Raw genomic sequence first — 22,247 nt, forward strand, 5'->3', positions numbered from 1 at the left:
AGGCCACCTCATCCCCAATATGACCCGACAGCTCTCATGCAGAAAATGTATTGAGAATTTAGTGATAAGGAGTATAATTACATACATTCAAAATCTTCTAAAAATCTAATTTTAAAGACAGTTTACCGTTAGCTATTTTCTATAACACACAGAATAAACAATGCAACAAAACATTGATTTATATTTAATACATGGCTAAACACAAGATCCCATCTTTTCACTGATTGGGAGGGACAGTAATAGAGAGCAGGGCAGTTGTGTTTGGTCTATCTAGGCAGGAATGTGACATACAACAGAGAAGGAAAAAAAAAAAAAAGGATTGAATAAATGCCAGAAGACAGAGAAGTCCATAAATGTCCATGCAAGAAAATGATGGGTGTTTAAGATTTACGGAGTCCAGTTACATTCTCCATGCGAGCACCAAAATAATAACGGAAAAAAAAAAGCATATATAACATACAGACTTGAGGTCAAATAGGGTCCATAAATTGCAATGGATTATGTTTCATAACATTTAAAAAGGAACCAATCATACTACAATTTCTTTAAGTAGCTGCACCTTTTTAGGTGAACACTGATAATTAAAGGTGCCTACACACGTGGCGATGTGCTCACGATCCGACATTGTGTCCGATTTCCCCTTGAACTTTCCCTGGCAGTCGTGGGCACGATTTGGTGTAAAAACTGTCCAATGTGACAAAAGATCCATTGTGACTCCTAAAACTATTCCAGTGCACCGTGACAGAGATTGTCAGATCTGCCCTACAGCACAGCATATCTGAAGATGCGATGTACGACCTGCGGGGGACGCACATCGGCATCGTGATCGTAAGTGACCACTCACGATTTGGGCATATTTTACACTATTTGTCATCACGATGTGTCGGAATCGGCCAAATCGTGTAAAATATCGCTAAAGCTGGGCATAGGTCTGCGGCATACACTGAGATTACTCACAGTGGGGAGTTTGACTGGGGCAGTACACCTGTCAAACCGTAACGCAGGTGTCCTAAGGCGAGCTCAGGGAGAACAGAAACCTCCCAGAATATTCAAGAAACAACCCAATCGGACTTCACTGGAGATTACTCACAGTGTATTAGCCCCGACATCTGCGCTCCGCCCCTTGGGGAGGTGACATTTCCCTGTTCCTTCCATGGGAAGGAACACAGGAAATGTCTGTCTGCGGCCGACAGTTTATCCTTAAATAACGCTTCGGACGGGCATGCTGGACAATCCGGCATGCCAGACCGAACTATATTTAACCCATGGTCGCCCGCACACACGCTATAATTATCGGGGCGATCCGCGGATATCGGGCGGATAGCCCCGATAATTGTAGCGTGTATGGCCAGCTTAAGTGTGTAGGCACCTTAAGTTAATCAGGTGCTGATTTATTGGTCAGGTTGTGTTGTTGATCTAAAGGTGGGTATCATACATACAATATATCGTTCTGGTGCAGTGTGCACATCTGATTGCACGTGCATGAGGGTTGTTCATCACATCATCCCATCTGCTGTGCTGCACAGCAGATGGGACAATGTAATATAAGATACGGTGCTGTTAATGACACATTTTGCCGGCGTGCACTATATCGTGCAATGTGTTACCCACGAGTGATGCATAGTTACATCTCGTTCTGTCGCTGGGTACACACATCATATAGTGTGTACCCAGTTTAAGATTAACATCTGGAATATTCAAGAAATAACACAATCAGACTTCACTGGACTGGACTAACATCAGGTTGGCTAATGATGGTGGCTGCAAAATAGGTAGTTATGATCCACGTGTTTAACACCCCTACCAAACAGCAGGGACTGTTCCATTTCATCTTCCATATGTGGCTAAAGTGTGCACGTCCTTTTGTGCAGCAGCTGGGTTACTGAACTTGTACTAGTCACACAGCTAACTTTAAAGTCATTTTTGAGACAGTAACTTTAAAGTAATGAGATGTACAGTTTACTTTAGATTACCGGAGCAGTGTTAATGTTAAGAACAGGTCTAATCAGAAACATATCCAGGAGAATGGTTGGACTGGCTAGAAAAAAGAAATAGTCCTACATGTGATTCCAGGTGCAGATTTTGCCCAACACAAACATTAGACACTCACCTGAAATTGATGAAAGACATATAAAAGGATATTAAGACTTAACTTTTTAATTAAAAATGTTACCTAGATACAACTAGTTATGTTTATGAAAGTCGGCATACGTGGTTTGTCAGATACTAAGGGGCATAACTAACATATTCTGCATTTTTAATATGGTTGAGATATGAGAACTAAATTTGCAAAGCAAAAATTTATATTTTTGCTCAAATTTATCAATAACCTCTTACCGGGACATTAGCTCCGATAAGAATCTGTCCAGGCTAACAGTTGGAAGCAGAGTGACAGCTTACGCTATTATTGTTCTAAAGTGTTTGGACCCGGCGGGCATACTGCGAATGCGCAGGCTTCAGGCTGTGCATGTATCAGTGGGGGCTGCGGAGAGGGATCCATGGAGTGCGTGATTGTGCAATATGGGGCGATTATGTATCTCAGAAACTGTTAAGGGACCTAGCAGATCTTTTCAAAAGATGAAAGACAAAAGATTTATCTTTTGAAAATCCTGGGGCTGCGGTGACAGATATCTCTTATGTACATGACAGATTTTTTCAAACGACAAACGATTTTGCATGACATCATTCTGGGAGTGGATTTTTTTATGTTTCTATTCATTTTCATTAAAAAAATCGTTCGTCGTTTACCGCGACAGATATTTCTAATATCTGTCAACAATAAACGATAATTGACCAACATGTTGGAGAGACAAAAGACCAAATTTGTCGGCCCGCGGGAGTGCGCATTTTGATCGTTCAGAGCCTATCCATTAGCAGATAAATTGAACGACTGAATGATAAATCGTTCATCATTCAAATTTACCTGCTAATGGATAAGCCCCTTTAATCTCCTAGAATTTTCAGTCGCTAGAGTTTACAGATAACGGTGCGCAAAACAAACGGATGTCAAGAGCGGCTACGGGCCCAGGTACTTATGGGGGTGTGGCCTTATCACAGGAGGCGTGGCCACATCCCCTTAGGAAAAAAATACTATTTGTAGTGCCCCTGCGCGCCAGGGTGGGTGTCAGGGTGTCAGTGTGAACGCTCCTCCCGTAGGCAGAGGAGATGAGACTGCTGCTGACCAGTGGCATCAGTCTCCCTGCTCCCAGTACAGCATGTGCTGGGCTGCTGTCAGGTAAGGTTGACGGGCGCGGCATCGGATCAGGGTCCACGCTGGGCACCTTCAACAAGCCCAGGCAATTAGTACCCACCCCCAACCCTCTCGGCGCCCTGAACATAAAATACACAGAGCGGCAGTTCTGTGGGTTAAAAAAAAACCTTGATAATTAGAGGGCTCAGAGGAAAATGGTCATATTGGGGCGATTCAATTCAACGCGATGTTGAATAGCCGCGGGAGGGAGCTCCCGAAGCTATTCAATACACCTCGCTGTTTGGGCGCGCTAAGGATTTTTTCTTGCACCCCCCTAGGGATGCGAGAAGAAATCCGACCAAAGTGCCGGGTGCGCGGCTGTTTTTCTGCATAGAGCGAGGCGCTAACAGCCGTGCGCCTGGCACATTGGTCAGAGAATGCCGGTTAACGCGCCTTAACACCCTTGTTAAGGTGCGATAACCGGCATTCTCCGACCACAAAGCGCACTGAATTGAATAGCGCCGGGAGCACTATTCAATTCACGTTGAATTGAATCGCCCCCATTGACTCAAGCTAAAAGCAAGGTGACAGTAAATCAAATAATAACAGTAATATAGCAGAGTAGACCTGCGCACTGAGCTTACCTACCGAAGGTGAGTTGCTGACAACTTATAGGTACTCTTACCTACAAAGTATACATAAACAGAAAAAGATGTTGTAGCGCTCAACCTGCGTGAAAGCTAATATAATAATGGAGTGGTGTTCTCAATTATTCCTTCCTGTGATATAAGTCCAAATATATAGAACTGTAAGTGCCTGCTAATAAAGTATATAAACTGGTAACCCACTTAGTTAGCCTATACTAAATCACATATTATCATATAACATACAGTATACTGTCTCTACCTCCATTCTTGTATGTGATTTAGTATAGGCTAACTAAGTGGGTTGCCAGTTTATATACTTTATTAGCAGGCACTTACAGGTCTATATATTTGGACATATATCACAGGAAGGAATAATTGAGAACACCACTCCATTATTATATTAGCTTTCAGCAAGGTTGAGCGCTACAACATCTTTTTCTGTTTAAGTAAATCAAATAATCATGCGTCACATCAGTGATAGACGAGTCATCTCAAACCTCTAAGTGGATGGTCTACAGCAGCATAGGACCTCTCCTACCAGCTAAGAAAAGGAAACTTACCCAGGAAGGTAGATCTTTCTTAGTCTTCAATATGGTGGTAGCAGTGATGGCTGCTTCTTCATTCTGTAAGGTATCTAGTGCTGATTTCAGACTATTCCATTTGCTCCTCCGGGTAGCTTTCCAGCCCAAATATACAAACAATCCCAATATCACAAAGAGCAGACTGAGACCCAGGTATCCGCACAAGTACACAGGCAGCAGAAGCAAAAGGGTCTTCCCCACAGTCCACAAAATAGACACCAGTTCTGAGCCAGGGACAGAGGGAGAGGTATGCTGATCATCTGCCATGATGGCCAATGAGCTGATGTAGTAGCTCTACAGGGATGGCAATAGTTGCAAGTCACTCTGCAGCAAGACCTGGGGAAACATAACCAGTAACTATGTGCAGTCTGCAATGATGGCAAAAGTTATCTGAATGCTACAATGCTGTATATGGACATTACTAGGTGGTGTGTGCAAGGGCGCATCTACCCATTGGCCAGGATGGCACTCGCCAGGGGTGCCGGCCAAAGGGGGGCGCCGTCCGGCAGTGCCACCAGCAGCCAACGGGTGGATCAGGCTGGAACTAGCGGCGGTGCAGTCACCACTAGTCCCCCCCCGAGCCCCACAAGTGTAGGGCAGACTGCAGTGACAGCGCTGTCACTGCAGTCTGCCCTACACAGTAACAAACACACAGCTGCCAGCGGCGGCTGTGTGTTTGTTATAGCAGCCAGCCAATGAGAGTCACACAGACTCTCATTAGCTGCTGCGGCCACGGAGAGAGCCGGCTGGAGCTCAATCATGAGCTCTGTCTTCCGGCTCCCCGCGCAGCGAGCAATGGGAGAGACGTCATGACGTCTCTCCCATACTGCAGAGCGGGCTGGAAGGCGCAGACAGCGGCGGTCGTCGGCAGGAGCCGGGATCATGTAAGTTGTGGATTTATGTTTTTTGTTTCTGGCACTGCAGAGGGAGGGAGGGGGAGGTGTGTGGCCGCTACTGGAGTCACTGTAAAGGGGGTGGCCGCTACTGGGGGAACTGTAAATGGGGTGGTCGCTACTGGGGGGACTGTAAATGGGGTGGCCGCTACTGGGGGGACTGTAAAGGGGGTGGCCGCTAATAGGGGCAATGCAGCATAGGGGGGATTACTACTGGGGACAATGCATAGGGAGACTACTACTGGGGTCACTGCATAGGGGGGACTACTACTGAGGTCACTGCATGGGGGGGGACTACTACTGGGATCACTGCATAGGGGGGGGGACTACTACTGGGGTCACTGCATAGGGGGGACTACTACTGGGGTCACTGCATAGGGGGGACTACTACTGGGGTCACTGCATAGGGGGGACTACTACTGGGGTCACTGCATAGGGGGGGACACTACTACTGGGGTCACTGCATAGGGGGGGAATACTACTTGGGGCACTACCTGAAATTATGGGGGGAGGGGTTGGCCAGTCCATTACATTGTCAGGGGCGCTCGGATCCCTAGATACACCCCTGTGTGTGTGGCTCTCTGCATTCTGATAGCACTAGAAGTGCCTGGACAGTGCTCTCAGCAGCCTGTAAAGTTCCAGAGTGGCACACGGGAGGTACGGGACATAATGATGCTGACCTCTCTCCTGGGTACCTGGCTCTATGCGAAGCTCAGCGGTATGGTCAGATCACAAGTAGAATGGGGATCTCCATACGGTGTCCTGTATTGTGACTGGTGCAGGGCGGATCCCTGCGTGCCCCCAAATCAATTACTGCGCTTATCAATGCTGGTCAGGACCGCTCCCTGCGATGCCTTCTCCCGGTGTGTTCCGCCCAGGCGCCGGTACACGGTATAGAAGGATGAAGGACTTACTATCCGGCCGCCCACTCACCCCCTATTCCAGATAACACTCCGCCGTTAGCGACTTGCCAGACTGGCCGGGGAGGCGTGGCCTCGCACCCTCTGCCTTTACCTGATTGGCGACAATGGTCGACCCCATGGCGGGGCGGGATGATTGTTCCAAACCGATTGGTAGATGCCGCTGACCCTGAAGGGGCGTCGTTTCCAAACAGCTGGCACAGGGGCGCCTTGTACCAGAGAGACAGACAGTGAGTGTATGTGTATCACTATTAATCCGTATATGTGTGCTCGTGTGTGTATGCATATCTGCGTGTTTATATAATATATCTCAGAAGATAGGCTCGTTATCTAAAGTTATGACATGGGAGATAATATAGTGCAGACTAATATGTAACCTACTGCTGATAACATTATCAGTATGGTGTAACTAGCCAAAACATGCATGTGGCTGTATAGTGTATGCTACTTGTAGTGTCCAGTGTAGTCTTGTCTCAAGATGGAGTTCAGACACCAACAACCCTGCACCAGCAGACGGCCTGGGAGATGAAGCAGAGTGGAGAGAGGCACTGGGCAACATATGGTTGTTGTGAGCGCCATAGGGATGGCCATCTCAAGCAGAGCGAGCAGGACAGGGTCACACCCCTATCTCCTGCCCTGAACCAAAAATAATAATATAGGGGTCAATCCAATCATCCGGAGCGGCTGTATGCTGCCCTCAGGGCCAGCTCGAGGCACGTTCGACCATTGTGGTTGAACAGGGGCACCACCCCATAGAGGGCGCACCCCTCCTAACCATTCCCGATTTCAGCGGGACAGTCCCGTTTTTAGAGCACAGCCCCGCTGTTCCACCCGTGGGCCGAAGTGTGCCGCAGGAGGTTGGGCACCTCCACTGCCGCAGCTTTTCCGGACCCCGGAGAAGAGAATGGATGCCGCGCATGCGCGCCATCCATTCAGTGCAGGAAGCGGCAGCCCAGCTGAACTGAGTGCTGGGCTTGTCTTCAGCCTGATGTTAAACAGGAGGCGTGCCATACGGGAATGCCCATATAATGTCATTTAGTGGGTGTGGCATATGGTAATTAGGTCCAGGGCCGCCATCAGGGGGGGCCTGCCGGGTCTTTAGGCCCGGATACTTGGGGGGCCTGCCCGTCTGCCTGTCACTCAGCTGCCCACGTCCAATGCTATCCGCCCACCACTGCCACACAATAAAATGAGTAAAAAAGTGACTAGTACGTCAGTTATCACTCAGCCGCTTGTCCGAATAAAGTGGCAACTCTGGGGGCAAGTACCCCCGCACCCCCCTCTGAAAGGGCCTCCGCCACCCAGCGCACCAGCTTACTTACACTAGCAGCCACCTGACTGCCGTCATACAGACGGCGCCGCAGAGCACTGCTGGGATGCCAGTGGCAGTCCAATAGAATGCGAGGTAGCAGCCTGAGGCTTTGCAGGCTTTCATTGAGTGGCCGGCCAGCGCAAAGGCTGCAGGGAAGAGGGGGCACACGGAGGATGATCTGTAGAAGAGGAGAAACATGCTGTGCAGTGCAGCTCTTCTGTGTCACAGTCTGCCAGCAAATCAGATGAATAAAGTAAGACACACAGTAGTGCATTTATTTTTGTTATCAATTAAAATTTATTAAATTAAAGGCACCAGGGTCTATTACTTTGAATGTATGTATCTATTTATGTATGTATATACACATATATACTGTATATATGTCTATCTATCTATATATATATATACACACACACACACACACACACACACACACAGTCAGGTGCATAAATATTGAGACATTGACAGAATTTTCATATTTTGGCCTCTATTCACCACCACAATGGCTTTGAAATGAAACAAACAAGATGTGCTTTAACTGCAGACTTTCAGATTTATTTTGATGGTAATTACATCCAAATCAGGTGAACGGTGTAGGAATTACAATGGTTTCTATATGTGCCTCCCACTTTTTAAGGGGCCAAAAGTAATGGGACTATCAACTCAAAAGATATTTCATGGACAGGTGTGGGCTATTCCCTCGTTATTTCATTATCAATTAAGCAAGTAAAAGGTCTGGAGTTGATTCTAGTTGTGACATTTGCATTTGGAATCAGTTGCTGTGGACTCTCAATAGGAGATCCAAAGAGCTGTCACTATCAGTGAAGCAAGCCATCATTAGACTGAAAAATCAAAACAAACCCATCAGAGAGATAGCAAAAACATTAGGTGTGGCCAAATCAACTGTTTGGAACATTCTTAAAAAGAAAGAACGCATCGGAGAGCTCAGCAACACCAAAAGACCCGGAAGACCACAAAAATCAACTGAGTTTGCCAAACAACATCTAAAAAAGTCATTACAGTTCTGGAACAACATCCTATGGACAGATGAGACAAATATCAACTTGTACCAGAGTGATGAGAAGAGTATGGAGAAGGAAAGGAACTGCTCATGATCCAAAACATACCACCTCATCAGTGAAGCATGGTGGTGGTAGTGTCATGGCGTGGGCATGTATGGCTGCAAATGGAACTGTTTCTCTTGTATTTATTGATGATGTGACCTGACAAAATCAGCAGAATGAATTCTGAAATGTTTTGGCCAATATATGGTCATATTCAGTCAAATGCTTCAGAACTCATTGGACGGCGCTTCACAGTGCAGATGGACAATGACCCGAAGCATACTGCAAAAACAACCAAAGAGTTCTTTAAGGTTAAAAAGTGGAATGTTATGCAATGGCCAAGTCAGTCCCCTGACCTGAAACAGATTGAGCATGCATTTCACTTGATGAAGACAAAACTGAAGGGAAAATGCCCCAAGAACAAGCAGGAACTGAAGACATTTGCAGTAGAGGCCTGGCAGAGCATGACCAGAGATGAAACCCAGCGTCTAACGATGTCTATGCGTTCCAGACTTCAGGCTGTAATTGCCTGCAAAGGATTTGCAACAAAGTTTTAAAAAGTGAAAGTTAGATTTAGGATTGTTTAGTTTGTCCCATTACTTTTGGCCCCTTAAAAAGTGGGAGGCACATATAGAAACCGTTGCAATTCCTACATCGTTCACCTGATTTGGATGTAATTACCCTCAAATTAAATCTGAAAGTCTGCAGTTAAAGCACATCTTGTTTGTTTAATTTCAAAGCCATTGTGGTGGTGAATAGAGGCCAAAATATGAAAATTCTGTCAATGTCCCAATATTTATGCACCTGACTGTATATTAGAGATGTGCGCCGACCCTCGTGTTTTGGTTTTGGATCTGAATCTGGTTTTGGATTTTTTTTCCTTGGTGTTTTATTTTTCGATTTTGGATCTGGATTTTTTCTTAAAATATCATAAAAACAGCTAAAATCACATAAAATGGACGTGTTTGTGTTCCTACAGTATTATTAATCTCAACATTTATTTCCAGTCATTTCCAATCAATTTTGACCACCTCACAATATTATTTTTTTTATCTATTTAAGGCCAAAAGGTTGCATCCATCTAGCTGGCTGACTAAGCTAAGTGACACAGTGGGCGGCACTAACATGTGGCTGTTCAGCTTCCAATTACCAACATGGATACAGTGTGTTATACAGTGTGGGTTGGATACACCAATAGTGCACTTACTGTGACAGCAGTGTCGGCAGAGCAGGGTTGCTGACGGTGTCTTCAGTACATGGAATGGCAGTGCTGCGGTGCTGGCAGTGTCTTCAGTGAAGGGTACCGGCGATGTCGGCAGTGCCAATGGTGTCTTTAGTGCAGGTTTGCTGGCTGTTTTGGCAGTGCGGGGGTTGCTGATGGTGTCCTCAGGACATGGAATGGCAGTGCTGCGGTGCTGGCAGAGTCCTCAGTGAAGGGTACCGGCGATGTCGGCAGTGCCAGTGGTGTCTTTAGTGCAGGTTTGCTGACTGTGTCGTCAGTGCAGGGGTGTTCTCTATGCAGGGTGCCGTCGGTGTCGGCAGAGCGGGGGTGCCAGCGGTGTCCTCAGTGCAGGTTTGCTGACTGTCGGCAGTGCAGGGTGCTGGTGGTGTCCTCAGTGTGGGAGTTCCGGCAGTGTGGGGGTCGCTGACTGTGTCCTCAGTACGTGGGGCAGCAGTACAGGTGTGTTGGCAGCTGGGGATGCTGCCGGTGGGGGTGCCGGTGGTGTGAGGCAGCGAGGGACGGCTCGGATCCCAATTTCGGGTGAGTTTGGTTCTCTGAGAGCCGAACTTGCTCATCCCTAACACACACACACACACACACACGGGAATGTTTGGGGTGGCTCTCATGGCATATATAAAAAAACAACCTATCTAGTTCAACATTTCACTTCCTAACAAAACTCTATAAAGACTAAAACGAACTAGATATGGCATATATAACAAAACAACCTGAGTGCCGCCAACCATTCCCTGCTGTGTATTGCTTAATACTATAGATGGCACCTGGGATATATTTATCCCAGGTGCCATCCATATAATGTTATATCCTACATCATATATATCAGTGTTCGCAAAATACACGCTATAGCGCGTTTTTGAGCGTTTTAGGAAGTTGGGAACCCGGTTTTTAATGCACACGCTGCCTGTGTGCGTTGGGAAAATAACCCAATCACCGCCGGCGGCTTCTTCTCATTAAATCACCTCCGGAGGTTTCTCCTGACTATAACTCCCAGAATTCCCTTGGAGCTTGCAGCTCCTCCCTCTGCCGCTGCGCTGCCCGCTCTTCGCTTACGCAGAGAGTGTCAGCCACACTCTGCTTTCGCCTCAGCTGCAGCCACTCTCCGGTCACTCAGCCTCCCCTGTATGATCCGGGCGGGGGAAATGACGGCACCATCGGCTTGGAGGTGTCGGCCTTGAGGTGCGAGGTGTCCCTGGCCGGCTGTGTGCTCCCTGACTGTCCTTGGTATTATTGGCTGGCTGTGTGCTCCCTGACTGTCCTTGGTATTATTGGCTGGCTGTGTGCTCTCTGGCTGTCCTTGGTATTATTGGCTGGCTGTGTGCTCCCTGGCTGTCCTTGGTATTATTGGCTGGCTGTGTGCTTCCTGGCTGTCCCTGGTATTATTGGCTGGCTGTGTGCTCTCTGGCTGTCCTTGGTATTATTGGCTGGCTGTGTGCTCTCTGGCTGTCCTTGGTATTATTGGCTGGCTGTGTGCTTCCTGGCTGTCCCTGGTATTATTGGCTGGCTGTGTGCTCCATGGCTGTCCTTTGTATTATTGGCTGGCTGTGTGCTCCATGGCTGTCCCTGGTATTATTGGCTGGCTGTGTGCTCCCTGACTGTCTCTGGTGTTGCCGGCCGGCTGTGTGCTCCCTGGCTGTCCCTGGTGTTGCCGGCCGGCTGTGTGCTCCCTGGCTGTCCCTGGTGTTGACGGCCAGCTGTGTGCTCCCTGGCTGTCTCTGGTGTTGCCGGCCAGCTGTGTGCTCCCTGGCTGTCTCTGGTGTTGCCGGCCAGCTGTGTGCTCCCTGGCTGTCCCTGGTGTTGCCGGCCATCTGTGGCCCGTCCCTGGTGTTGCTGGCCGGCTGTGTGGCCCGTTACTTGTGTTTATTGGCTGGTGTCACTTGCCAGCTGCCAGGCCCCTGTCCTTGGTGTCACTGGCCTTGTCTGTGTGTGTGTATTCCTTCACTAGCCCTGACAGTGTAGCTGTGTGTATTTCCCATTTACCCTGACTGTTAACTGTGTGCACCCCCCCACCTTAACCCCTGCACTGCCTGCTCCTAACCTCCTCCTTGCCCCCAGTACTGCCCCAGCTGCTATCTACCCTTACCCCCTCCATACCCTTAGTACTGCCTCCCCTATCCCCTTCCTTGCCCCAGCTGCTATCTACCATTGCCCCCTTCCTACCCTCAGCACTACCTGCTCCTAGCCTCCTCCTTGCCCCAGCACTGTCACAACTACTGTCTGCACTTACCCCTCCCTACCCCCAGCTCTGCCTGCCCCTATTCCCCTCTATCCCCAGCTCTACCCCAACTTCTCCCTGCCTTTACCCCCAGCTCTACCCCAACTGCTAACTACCGCCTACCCTCACCCCCCATAATATGTGATGGGACCCAAAAACAGTGGGGGGTCCCACATTTTTTTCCGCTCAGCACGATCACTGTGTATATATATATATATATATATATATATATATATATAATTTTATTGCAGAAGAAGATACCAGCACTCCAAATATATTATTATACTAATGATTGATGACACTACGAGGAGGTTGTGTGGGGAGGCAGGAGTAGGGGGCTTGTGGATGGGGGGGCGGGAGAAGGGGGGTCGAGGGATATCGAGGGGGGGCCCTGCCCATTTTGTCAGTCCTGTGCCCCACAGTTTCTGATGGCAGCCCTGATTAGGTCACAGCACATTTCCGGCCGTTTGCGGCATGCAGGTAACAGACTACTCAGTCCCGTTCTGCACAGGGCTCGGCTCCTAGTATTAAAATTAATGGAATCGTCCATATCTGACTGCAAACACATCAGATATCGTTATCTGACAAACTGGAACGCGCATCGTTCATCGTTCATCTGACAAACATGTCAGATATATAGAGTGTCGAATCACATAGAAATGACTCAACAAAAAGAATTTTCCTTGGGTTGGTGCACTCTTATAAGAAAAAATAATAAATGTACGTTTAAAATATAACTTTTACTTAAATATATTTAAAAAAATATTTATTCATACAAAACAGAACATATATGTAGATAATATACGCACATATATTACTACAATCACTTAAAGAGAAGGAAAATTCTTTTTGTTGAGTAATTTCTATGTGATTCGACACTCTATATGTAAGTACTTTGTACGTTTCCTGTGGTGCACCACCAGCTATACTTAACTAATAGGGGATAACACCCAGTAGAATTGATGAATAAACTGGTTAATAAAGTTATTAGAAGTAATTAATTTAGAGTTAATTTATATTTGTTCCTGTGCGGATTCTACAAACCCTTCCCCAGTGATAAACATGTCAGATATGTCAGATTTTCCTTCAGATATGAATGATTTTTAAAATACTTATTGTACAGATCTGAAGGAAAATCTGACCGTGTGTATGCTACCTAAGGTGTTGTATTGATGAGCAAGGGAGTTATGAACTTGTGAGCTAAAACTGTTTTTTCCAATATTTTGCAAACTTGTATAAAACACTGAAAAATCTCAAACAACAAATGTTATGTATACAACCCAAAATACTACAATAAAGACTATACTGAAAAACATTTGCTGGCTATCATTTTTCCACCATTACTAAAAATATAAAAAATCAACTATATAACACCTTTTTTTTCTACTCCAATACTTTACTTATGGTTATTAAAAGCCTCTATATTGTCCTACTTAGTTACCACTTTTTGGATTTGGGATGATTTCGCACTTTTCATGCACTTCTGCTAGGTCACTTTTTGTAGAAAAAAAAGGTGCGTCATTGCCAGGAGAATTAATGGGATCTCTTATTTCAGAGGTGCGCACACTGCAGTGATGTATGCAAGTTTTATGATGTGAGTTCACTTTCGCAAACTCAAATCTAAATAAATTGACCCTGATATGATAGTCTGACTTACCGTTCCTCTTTTCGAGATGGGTTAACAAATAAATGAGTTGGCTGCCCACTGCACTGAGTGCTCAATTTAGACCCGCTCGCTAGATGCATTCGCGCACAGCCAGCGTATGCAAATCCCGTGATCGCACGTCAAGGCATTAGTATGCCCACTATGTCTGCGATCGTGGTGTGTAACTAGACGCCCACTAACCACTAGCTTGTCTTAAGACGCCCACTAATGCACGTCATCTCCAGGAAGTGTATGCAACCATTAGTAATATCGAGTACCTCTGAAACGGCGTTGAGACACTCAGGTACGCCTGCGTTCACACCACCATTCCCCACGTTTCCTTCGACCAACCCCTGTCACCACCCACAAGCCTCGTCCTGTCACTCAAGCTAGCAAGGCGTCTATGCACATGGGGCGATCAACTGGTGATCACATGGACTGCTACGCGCACTACGATGTGTATGCATGCACACATTGCAAACATCGTCTGGCTGCGTGCGAACACGTCCTACCGAGCAGGTCTGAATCGGGCCCTGAGATCGGGTGGTGGGTTTCTTCTTTCAAAGCGAGCTAGGATTTGAGGGTGCATAGTAGGATAAATACTATGTGGAGAAAAAAAATTATAATCTATGTTTAAGCTCAGTCTGTCATCCACAGGGCAGCCATCACAATTGTGGGGCCCGGGACTGACAAAATAAACAGTATCCTTCCCAACCAATTGTGATCTGCTTAAAACTTTTTATAACTTACCTCCCTCTTTGGTTGGTCTCTCGATCCTCTCCAATGCAATCTTCGACCACCTGAAGCTCTAGGGCGCAATATTCCGCCGCGTAACGGTGTCCCACTCGTATGTGATGTCACACATCGACAATCGGCCAATTGCGTGCGTAATCACAGTTGCGATCGGTAGTGAATCAGGACCCTAGTCACAGATACAACACCCAATATATGACTCCACACCTGTCCAATTTTCTCAGATCTATGTCTGCTGAAAGAATCTGCTAAAAGGATTGTGTCACCTTACACACACTTCCAGTCTTTGGCAGACCAGCTGTCACTCACAGGGATGAAATGGAAGAAAACTTGATAACCCAGGGATGAATTGGGGGAAAAATTAACAACACCAAGGTAATCCTCCGTGAAATTAAACTCCTCTGCTCTCCGTTGTTATCCTTGAATCAAAGAAAAATATATATATAGAGAGAGAGACTAAAATTAAAAATACATAGGGAAAATGTGTAGAAAGGTACAGACACAAATACAGAAACATGTTAGGGGAATGAGGGGGAATAGGTATAGTACCAGGCCCAAATACAATAACTATATAGGGATGGTAGGCAAATAGGACAGAAACGGTATAAAATACCGGCGGCTGAATAGTTCAAATCCCACCGCCGGAAGCCCGAACTTTGAAGATCCCAACAGGTTGCCTAACCCTAATCCCCCCCCCCCAGTGGTGCCAAACTCCAACCCCCCCTTACTGCACCCTAAACCTCCCGGTGGGGTGCCTAGCCCCCTACCCTATGGCCTAACCCAACCTTCCTATTAACCCTAATCTCCCCTGGAGGTGACTAAACCTAAAGCCCCCACCTAGGGGAAACTGCGATACTTACCTGGGTCCAGACGTTCGGAATTCCAGCGTTCGGGATACCAACGCTGGTATCCTGATCTCTTTCAGGATATACCGTCCACCGCCATTTTAACTACATCCCGATAGGATGTATTTAAGCCCAAATTAAAAAGAATATATATAGCAGGGGTGGAGGGGTTTTTACAAAAAAGTGCAAGGTAGCAAATGAGAAAACCGTGAGGTGAGAGGTGTCTGTAAAGGTAATTGATAACAGGTAATGATTTGGCCTATATAAGGATAACATTCCCATTTATAGGGCCAGTTAACTATCGCTGGCAGTGGTCTGGTGGGTTCATGCAGCTTTTATAGCTAGTGGTCCCCACAGTTCTTAATCCGGCTCTGAGCATAGGTCCTGCTATCAGGATACAGTCAATTATATCAGAGCAGAGCCGGCCCTAGCCAATTTGGTGCCCTAGGCAAAATTTTGAGTGGTGCCCCCTAGCAGATAATCCCACCACCAATCTAAGATCCCCATTTATCAATGAAGCATAACCCCTTTAGCGATCGTTAAAGGAATTAAGCCTTCTTTTCTGGATTTAACAAACAGCGATAATCAAAGATTACCGCTGTTTGTCAAGCATCGCTCTTGCTATCTTTTAGATGGCGAATGTAATGCGGTCCCCATTGCCTACAATGAGACCCAGTGTTGCCTTTACGTGTTATGCATGTGCGCAGATGGACAATTGCGCATGCGCATAACACCAGAGTCCTGACGCTGGCAGCATTAGCCAGCCATCAGCCCAGAGGAGGAGGACTTCACGGGACGTCGCTGGAGGGGTAAGTATTGGTAAATACCAGTAAATTTTTAGTTTGTATCACAGTGATACTAAACGAAAAAATTGCGCTGGTGTTTACCATCGTTGATAAACGGGGCCAAAGTGTTTACTTGGACGCCAAAAAAAACCACAGTGGCATATATATATATATATATATATATATATATATGAAAGGTGCAATAAAAAGCATCTGAAACATTGATCTAAGCTCTTATTTATGTGAAATCTGAGGAGTGCCGCCCATGTCGTATATGTAAATATATTTATAGATTATTTTATATATATATATATATATATATATATTTCAGTCATTGGTTCTAAACACCTGTGGTGTCTGTGAGACACACGCACGCACACACACACATATATATATCCACATATATATCTATACACACACACACACACACACACATCCCCTTACGGGTACACCTTTTTCACATCACTTCAACAGCTGGAACAGCAGGCTGGTGCATGCTGACACAAATCAATATCACATCACCCAGTGTAGATGTACCATAAAAGTATGATAGCAAGGACTAGAGACCATTGAACCTCATGGGGACCTAGGGCCTGATTCAGAGCCGGACGCTATTTGCGCTCGCTCGTCAAGAAAATAGGGGTGGCTATTCAAATGAACCGTTCGCTGTTTGCGGTCTGTTCACGCCTCTAGGTCTGAACGAGCGTACAAAACTTGCGGTCGTTTTTTGGGAAACTACGCCCCCTGGCCGCTCGCATCCTAAGTCATGTCCGCTATTTATTAGATTAATCGAGTACATCGACCAGGGTATGAACTGCTCGCTATTCTTGTGGTTGGTTTTTGCTACCACAATTTTGCGAGCAGTTCTGGCTATAAAATAACCCAGTGACGTGGTCAATGACGCTGCTGTTTTAAATATGCACACCCATAAAACGCCCGTTTTGACCTTTAAGCACGCCTGCGATCGGATCTCCACTCCCCGTTTTCAAGCACCTTCCCCTGTTACCACCCACATACGCCTCTTTCTGTCACTCAAATTATCAGACATTCGCTATTTTGCGAGCACATGTATTTCGGCCGCACTGAGTGGTTCGCGCATGCGTATTACGATCCGTACGCATGCGCAGTTGGGCAAACATCGCTCGGAGCGAACGAGCAGCCACTTGCGTCTGGCTCTGAATCAGGGCCCTAATTAGGTATTAATACCCCTTGGGGGTGCCCTTTGCTACAGGGTTTTACCAAAGAGAAAGGATGCTTCAGTTTGACCAACAGAAATTTTATTCATGCTATAGTTTTTCTCATGATAGCAGTAATACGGTTTTTTATGTAGTACTTGACAGATAGCCAGTCCCGAGACTTTAGAGCCTGTGCCTCAGCCCTAATGCAGGCATCACAATCTTTTTTGCCGGGTACTTTGCAGGATAGGATGCACCGCATCAGGTGTCTCTCAACAGCTGCTACTTCTGCACTGCTCCATGGTTTCTTTTTGGCACCCTTGCAGACACCTGTGCATGAGAGATAAAAAATTAGACACCCACAAAGCCAACTGATGCCTTCGCCACCACCATCACCCTCGCCCGAATAGATGTAAAAATGATACACACCTTTGGGAGCCACAGGGGCGTGTCTCTCCACCACTGCTGCGGTACTTGCTTCTCCATCCTCCATGGGCACTCCACTTACTTGCCTCTCTGGCTCATCCTCAGATTCATCACTGGCTAGCTGGATTTGTTCTGGAAATACAGAGATAAACAGAAGTCCCCAGTTAAACCAGCCCCCTTAGACTGCCAGTCCATGGAAGTACCAGGCAGGTCTGGACCCATGATACCTACCATTGGGATCAATGGAAATGTCTTCCAGTCTTTGACCCTTAAAATCAGCCAACCTGCCTTGCTGGAGTGCCACAAAGAGCTTACTTATTTTGGCCAATTGCAGAGTACCTTCAGGGAGGCGGTAGTACTGACGATGCACCCGGATATCATGCCCAAGGAAGTCAGCTAGCTGATCCATCTCTGTGTCGCTCATGTTCAGGACCCTCGAAAGGGTGGCCACATGTTTCCGAAGCCTGGTGGAGGAGAGTGCTTCCGGATGCTTTGCCCCACACTCTCTAGCATAGAGGCGAATGCAGTCGGATCCTCTCAGGTGAGACAAAGCGGCAGGTCTTGCAAACATGTAGACATTGAACACAGAAAAAAGAAAATTGCCCCCCAGCACACTGCAGATAAATCAAAAATACTTGAATCCTACATGATAATAGAAATTCAGAGGTATTGGTTTACATACATTTGCAAATATATGAATAAGCGCTGGGCGGTCGTCAAGGCTCCTCTATACCAGCGTCCCTAAAATTAAAGGGTTCTCGTCCGAGAAGCAAGGCACCCCAAAAAATTCCAGCCATTATATATCCAGAGAAGGAATTCCCCCGGACGTCACGGCATCGCTACTGCGTGACACTTTTTGCGGGGCGCTGTATGATTTTACCCAGGCTCCTGGAAGCCTGCCCCGGCCAAAGGGGTCCAAATCCATTCTCATCGGGGCTTCCAGGGATGCAGTTCCCCATACGGCCACCAGGGGTGCCGTTCTCCAGGGCTTCGGGGCGCGGGTCTGCCCGCACGGGGAACCGGGAGCCAGGGGTGCCCACTGGGTATTTCGGGCATAATGCTCCTTGGCTCTGTCCCCGCGCAGGGGCCCGGGGACCCGGCCAAGTTCTCAAACTCTGTTGCCCTGCAACTCGCCCCCTATCATTCCGACCGAAGAATTCCCCCGGACGTCACGGCGTCGCTGCTGCGAGCCTACTTTTGCGGGGCGCCGGACGATTTCACCCGGTCTTTTGGAAGCGGGTCCCGGCCAAGGGGTTCCTCTCCGACCTCATCAGGACTTCCAGGGGCTGCAGTTTATTGAGGCTACCACCAGGTGGCGCTGTGCAAGGAAGAAATGGACTATTAAGCCCGGGAGGGAGCCGCCACCGGGGAACCCCGGTGCCAGGGCCACCCTACCCGCCCTCCGTGGGATTAAAGGCGCCTCGCCGTGCACTGCCCTGAGCCGCACGGGCCAAGTTATCGGGGTTGGGGGAAAATGAGTGGTCTGATGGTTCCCTCAGTTTTTGCCCCCAGCCGACTGATGGCGCCCTCTCCTTCCTCCCCCAGCCAACCGTTAATCCCGGGGAGGGAGCCGCCACCAGGGATCCTGCAACCGTAGAGTTCAAATGCTTGAAATCCTCCCACCCTTCACGGTGTTGAAGGTGTCATGTGCCCGAGCTAAGTTCCTCACGGAGCAACCAACATTCCTGGGGATATCCCCAGCTTTTCCCAGGAATGCTGGTGCTTGCCAAGCGATGAGGATCAAGTGTGTCATCACTCTCATTGCTCCCAAGCACCTCGAAACTACTCAAGACCAGTCTGAATCCATCCACCTGCTAGGCTCCGGGGGACAACAATACAGACAAGAGGGGTGGGCAGCTAAACCCATCCATCTACTGCACCATGCACCCCCAGGACACGAGTGGAACCTGGAAAAAGGGACCCCACTCTGACTTCGCCCATCAGCCAGGCTCCAGGGGACCACAATACAGGCAAGAGGGGTAGGCTCGCGAAACCCATCCCTTTACCGCACCATGCCCCCCCGGCACTCCCAGCTTTTCGAAATGTCTCGCCCTTGCATGTCTCCCCCCATCTCCGGGGCGAGGAGTACATGAGTGGAATCTGAACCAGCCAAAAGGGGACCCCCACTCTGACTGCGCCCGTCAGCCAGGCACCGAGGGACCACGATACAGGCAAGAGGGGTGTGCCCGGGAAACTCACCCCTCTACCGCACCGTGCCCCCCCGGCACTCCCGGTGTTTCCAAACGTCTAGACCTTCCACGCCGGAACGGGAAGGACATGAGTGGAACCTGGACCAGCCAAAAGGGGACCACCACTCTGACTGCGCCCATCAGCCAGGCTCCGGGGGACCACGCCACAGGCAAGAGGAGTGGGCTCGCGAAACCCATACCTTTTTTCCGCACCGTGCCCCCCCGGCACTCCCAGCTTTTCGAAACATCTCGTCCTTGCACGTCTCCCCCCCATCTCCGGGGCAGGGAGGACATGAGTGGAACCTGAACCAGCCAAAAGGGGACCCCCACTCTGACTGCGCCTGTCAGCCAGGCACCGAGGGACCGCGATACAGGCAAGAGGGATGGGCCAGGGAAACCCATCCATCTACCGCACCATGCTCCCCCTGGAACTCCACACGTCTCACCCTTGCACATCTCCCCCCCATCTCTGGGGCAGGGAGATCATGGGAATTACCTGGATCAGCTCAGAGTGGAACACTCCTGGCTCAGCCATCTTGCCCACTATGGGACAGCAGCGGGGCAGCCTGGATAAGAGGCCAGCACAGCAGGGAGAATGGGCCCCGCAGCCATTCTTCCTTCACAGTGGCCTCTATCCCCAGTCCATCCCGACACAAACCCATGGGACAGAGACCTCCATCTACCAGGAGCACCCAGGAGACACAGGGGCAAACCTACCAAGGTGCAACCGTCCTGGGTTCCCATCACTCCACAGCAACAGCTATTCTCCTCGGAAGCCGTGCCAGGTGCTATTCTCAAAAGCCATGCCAGGTGCAATGGGTCCACACCTCTTCAGCCCGCTCCTATCTCATCCTTTCTTTCCTCTCTGCATCTCCAGGCCCATCAACAGTAGTGGAAGGATTCCGGGCTGCATAGTTTGATCTTTGAGATAAGAATATGCTTTCAGTAGGATCATCCAGGTAGCTCTCAGTCAAGGAGGAGGGGGACCTTCACCGCATCAGTCCCCAAACAGGTGCAGACATCCAGCACAAAAAAAAGAGATGGAGGCAAACATCCATGCTGTTCCGAGCAGGAGGCCAGATGGACCAAGCAGGCCCCAGCAGATGGTTGGTGGACCAAGGAGGAGGTCGGAGTAAGAGGAACAGCGGGCCCACACCATGCAGGGCCAAGGATAGCACCCACTAACTTTTCCGCCTGACCCAACAACCCGTTCACTGGGAAATCAGTGCAAGCCTCCCCGGGGGGTGTGGTTGGATAGGCAGCGGTCATAAAGTCGCCTCAAGCCTCCCGGCTAAGATCCCCACACAGTGGTGAGGCAAGCCGTCGGCCCACAGGGGACCCCGCTCCCCCAACCCACCGCATCCCGCTCTACACCTGACTGATTTCATCTTGTCCCATGGGGGGTAAAGGGTGTAAAAGGTGGAGCCATTCATCTACCTACATTCTAGCCTCATGGCATGCAGCTTCCACTGGCTCCCTCCGTTAAACCTCCCACTCTTCCTACCAAATCATCTCTATCGTCCATGCTCACATATTTGCATCTCTCATCTGCTGGAGTCACCTCCTGCTCTCCCCCAGGGAGTCTGCCTTCCTCCAGACACTTCCATGCAGCTGCCAGCACACCAGGCCAGCTCCACAGAGGCTATGCGGTCAGCTGGCAGGTGGCCTACCTCTGCTCCCGGCCACCTCGCCACACCAGGATATTGCCAACACTCACACGGTACCAGGGAACTTGTGCGCTCCAGGGTCTTGGGATGGACACCTCATATGCAAATCTGATGCGCCCCAAGAACAACTACCAGCATCAGACCCCTGCAGGGCCAACAGGCAGAGCAAACCATGCCATCTGGATTCAGAATGGACCAGCCTAGCTTTGTCCCAGGGATGGGTGAAGCTTAACGCTGATGTGCCTGGAGACCGGACACCCTCACGTAGAGAGGTCTCGGATTGCGCTGTGGACTGGGGGAGGGTCATGTCACCCATTATTGACCAGGACCCCAAGGTTCTAGCCGAGCAACCAACCCTCCCGGCCGGGGCGCGTGATGCCACATCGATCAGAGTACCGGAGGCCGCCCTTTTCCATTACCTCCTATCATTCCGCCCGAGGAATTCCCCCGGACGTCACGGCGTGGCTGCTGCGCGCCACCTTCTGCGAGGCGCCGGATGATTTTACCCGGGCTACTGGAAGCGTGCCCCGGCCAACAGGGTCCACATCCATCCTCGTCGGGACTTCCAGGGGTGCAGTTCCCAGTTCGGCCACCGGGGGTGCCGTTCTCCGGGACCGGCCGGGGGTCTTCGGGGAGCGGGTCTGCCTGCATGGGGAACCGGGAGCCAGGGATGCCCACCAGGGATTTCAGGCCTAATGCT

The 22,247-nt window shown here is 48.9% G+C and overlaps 1 protein-coding gene and 1 long non-coding RNA gene across 3 annotated transcripts in view; one reads left to right on the forward strand and one right to left on the reverse strand.

Moving 5' to 3' along the window:
- ESYT1 (extended synaptotagmin 1) overlaps positions 1-6,279 on the reverse strand; it is a 133,557-nt gene extending 127,278 nt beyond the window's left edge. Inside the window, exons 1-2 of one of the 2 annotated variants that reach the window (XM_088473056.1) lie at positions 6,007-6,279; positions 4,398-4,754 (exon numbers count right to left, since the gene is read on the reverse strand). In XM_088473056.1, the coding sequence (XP_088329182.1) occupies positions 4,398-4,685 (288 nt within the window). In that variant the 5' untranslated portion in view covers positions 4,686-4,754; positions 6,007-6,279. Of the gene's footprint in view, positions 1-4,397; positions 4,755-5,991 lie in introns of both variants that reach the window. The other variant, XM_088473055.1, reaches the window with a different exon arrangement.
- A 133-nt stretch (positions 6,280-6,412) lies between these two features.
- LOC148523487 (uncharacterized) overlaps positions 6,413-22,247 on the forward strand; it is a 76,016-nt gene continuing 60,181 nt past the window's right edge. Inside the window, exon 1 of the long non-coding RNA XR_015878451.1 lies at positions 6,413-6,467. This is a non-coding gene — a long non-coding RNA (uncharacterized LOC148523487). The remainder of the gene's footprint in view (positions 6,468-22,247) is intronic.

The sequence above is a fragment of the Taudactylus pleione genome, unplaced genomic scaffold (genome assembly GCF_031769625.1).
Source record: "Taudactylus pleione unplaced genomic scaffold, aTauple2 ptg000130l, whole genome shotgun sequence".
NCBI lineage: Eukaryota > Metazoa > Chordata > Amphibia > Anura > Myobatrachidae > Taudactylus > Taudactylus pleione.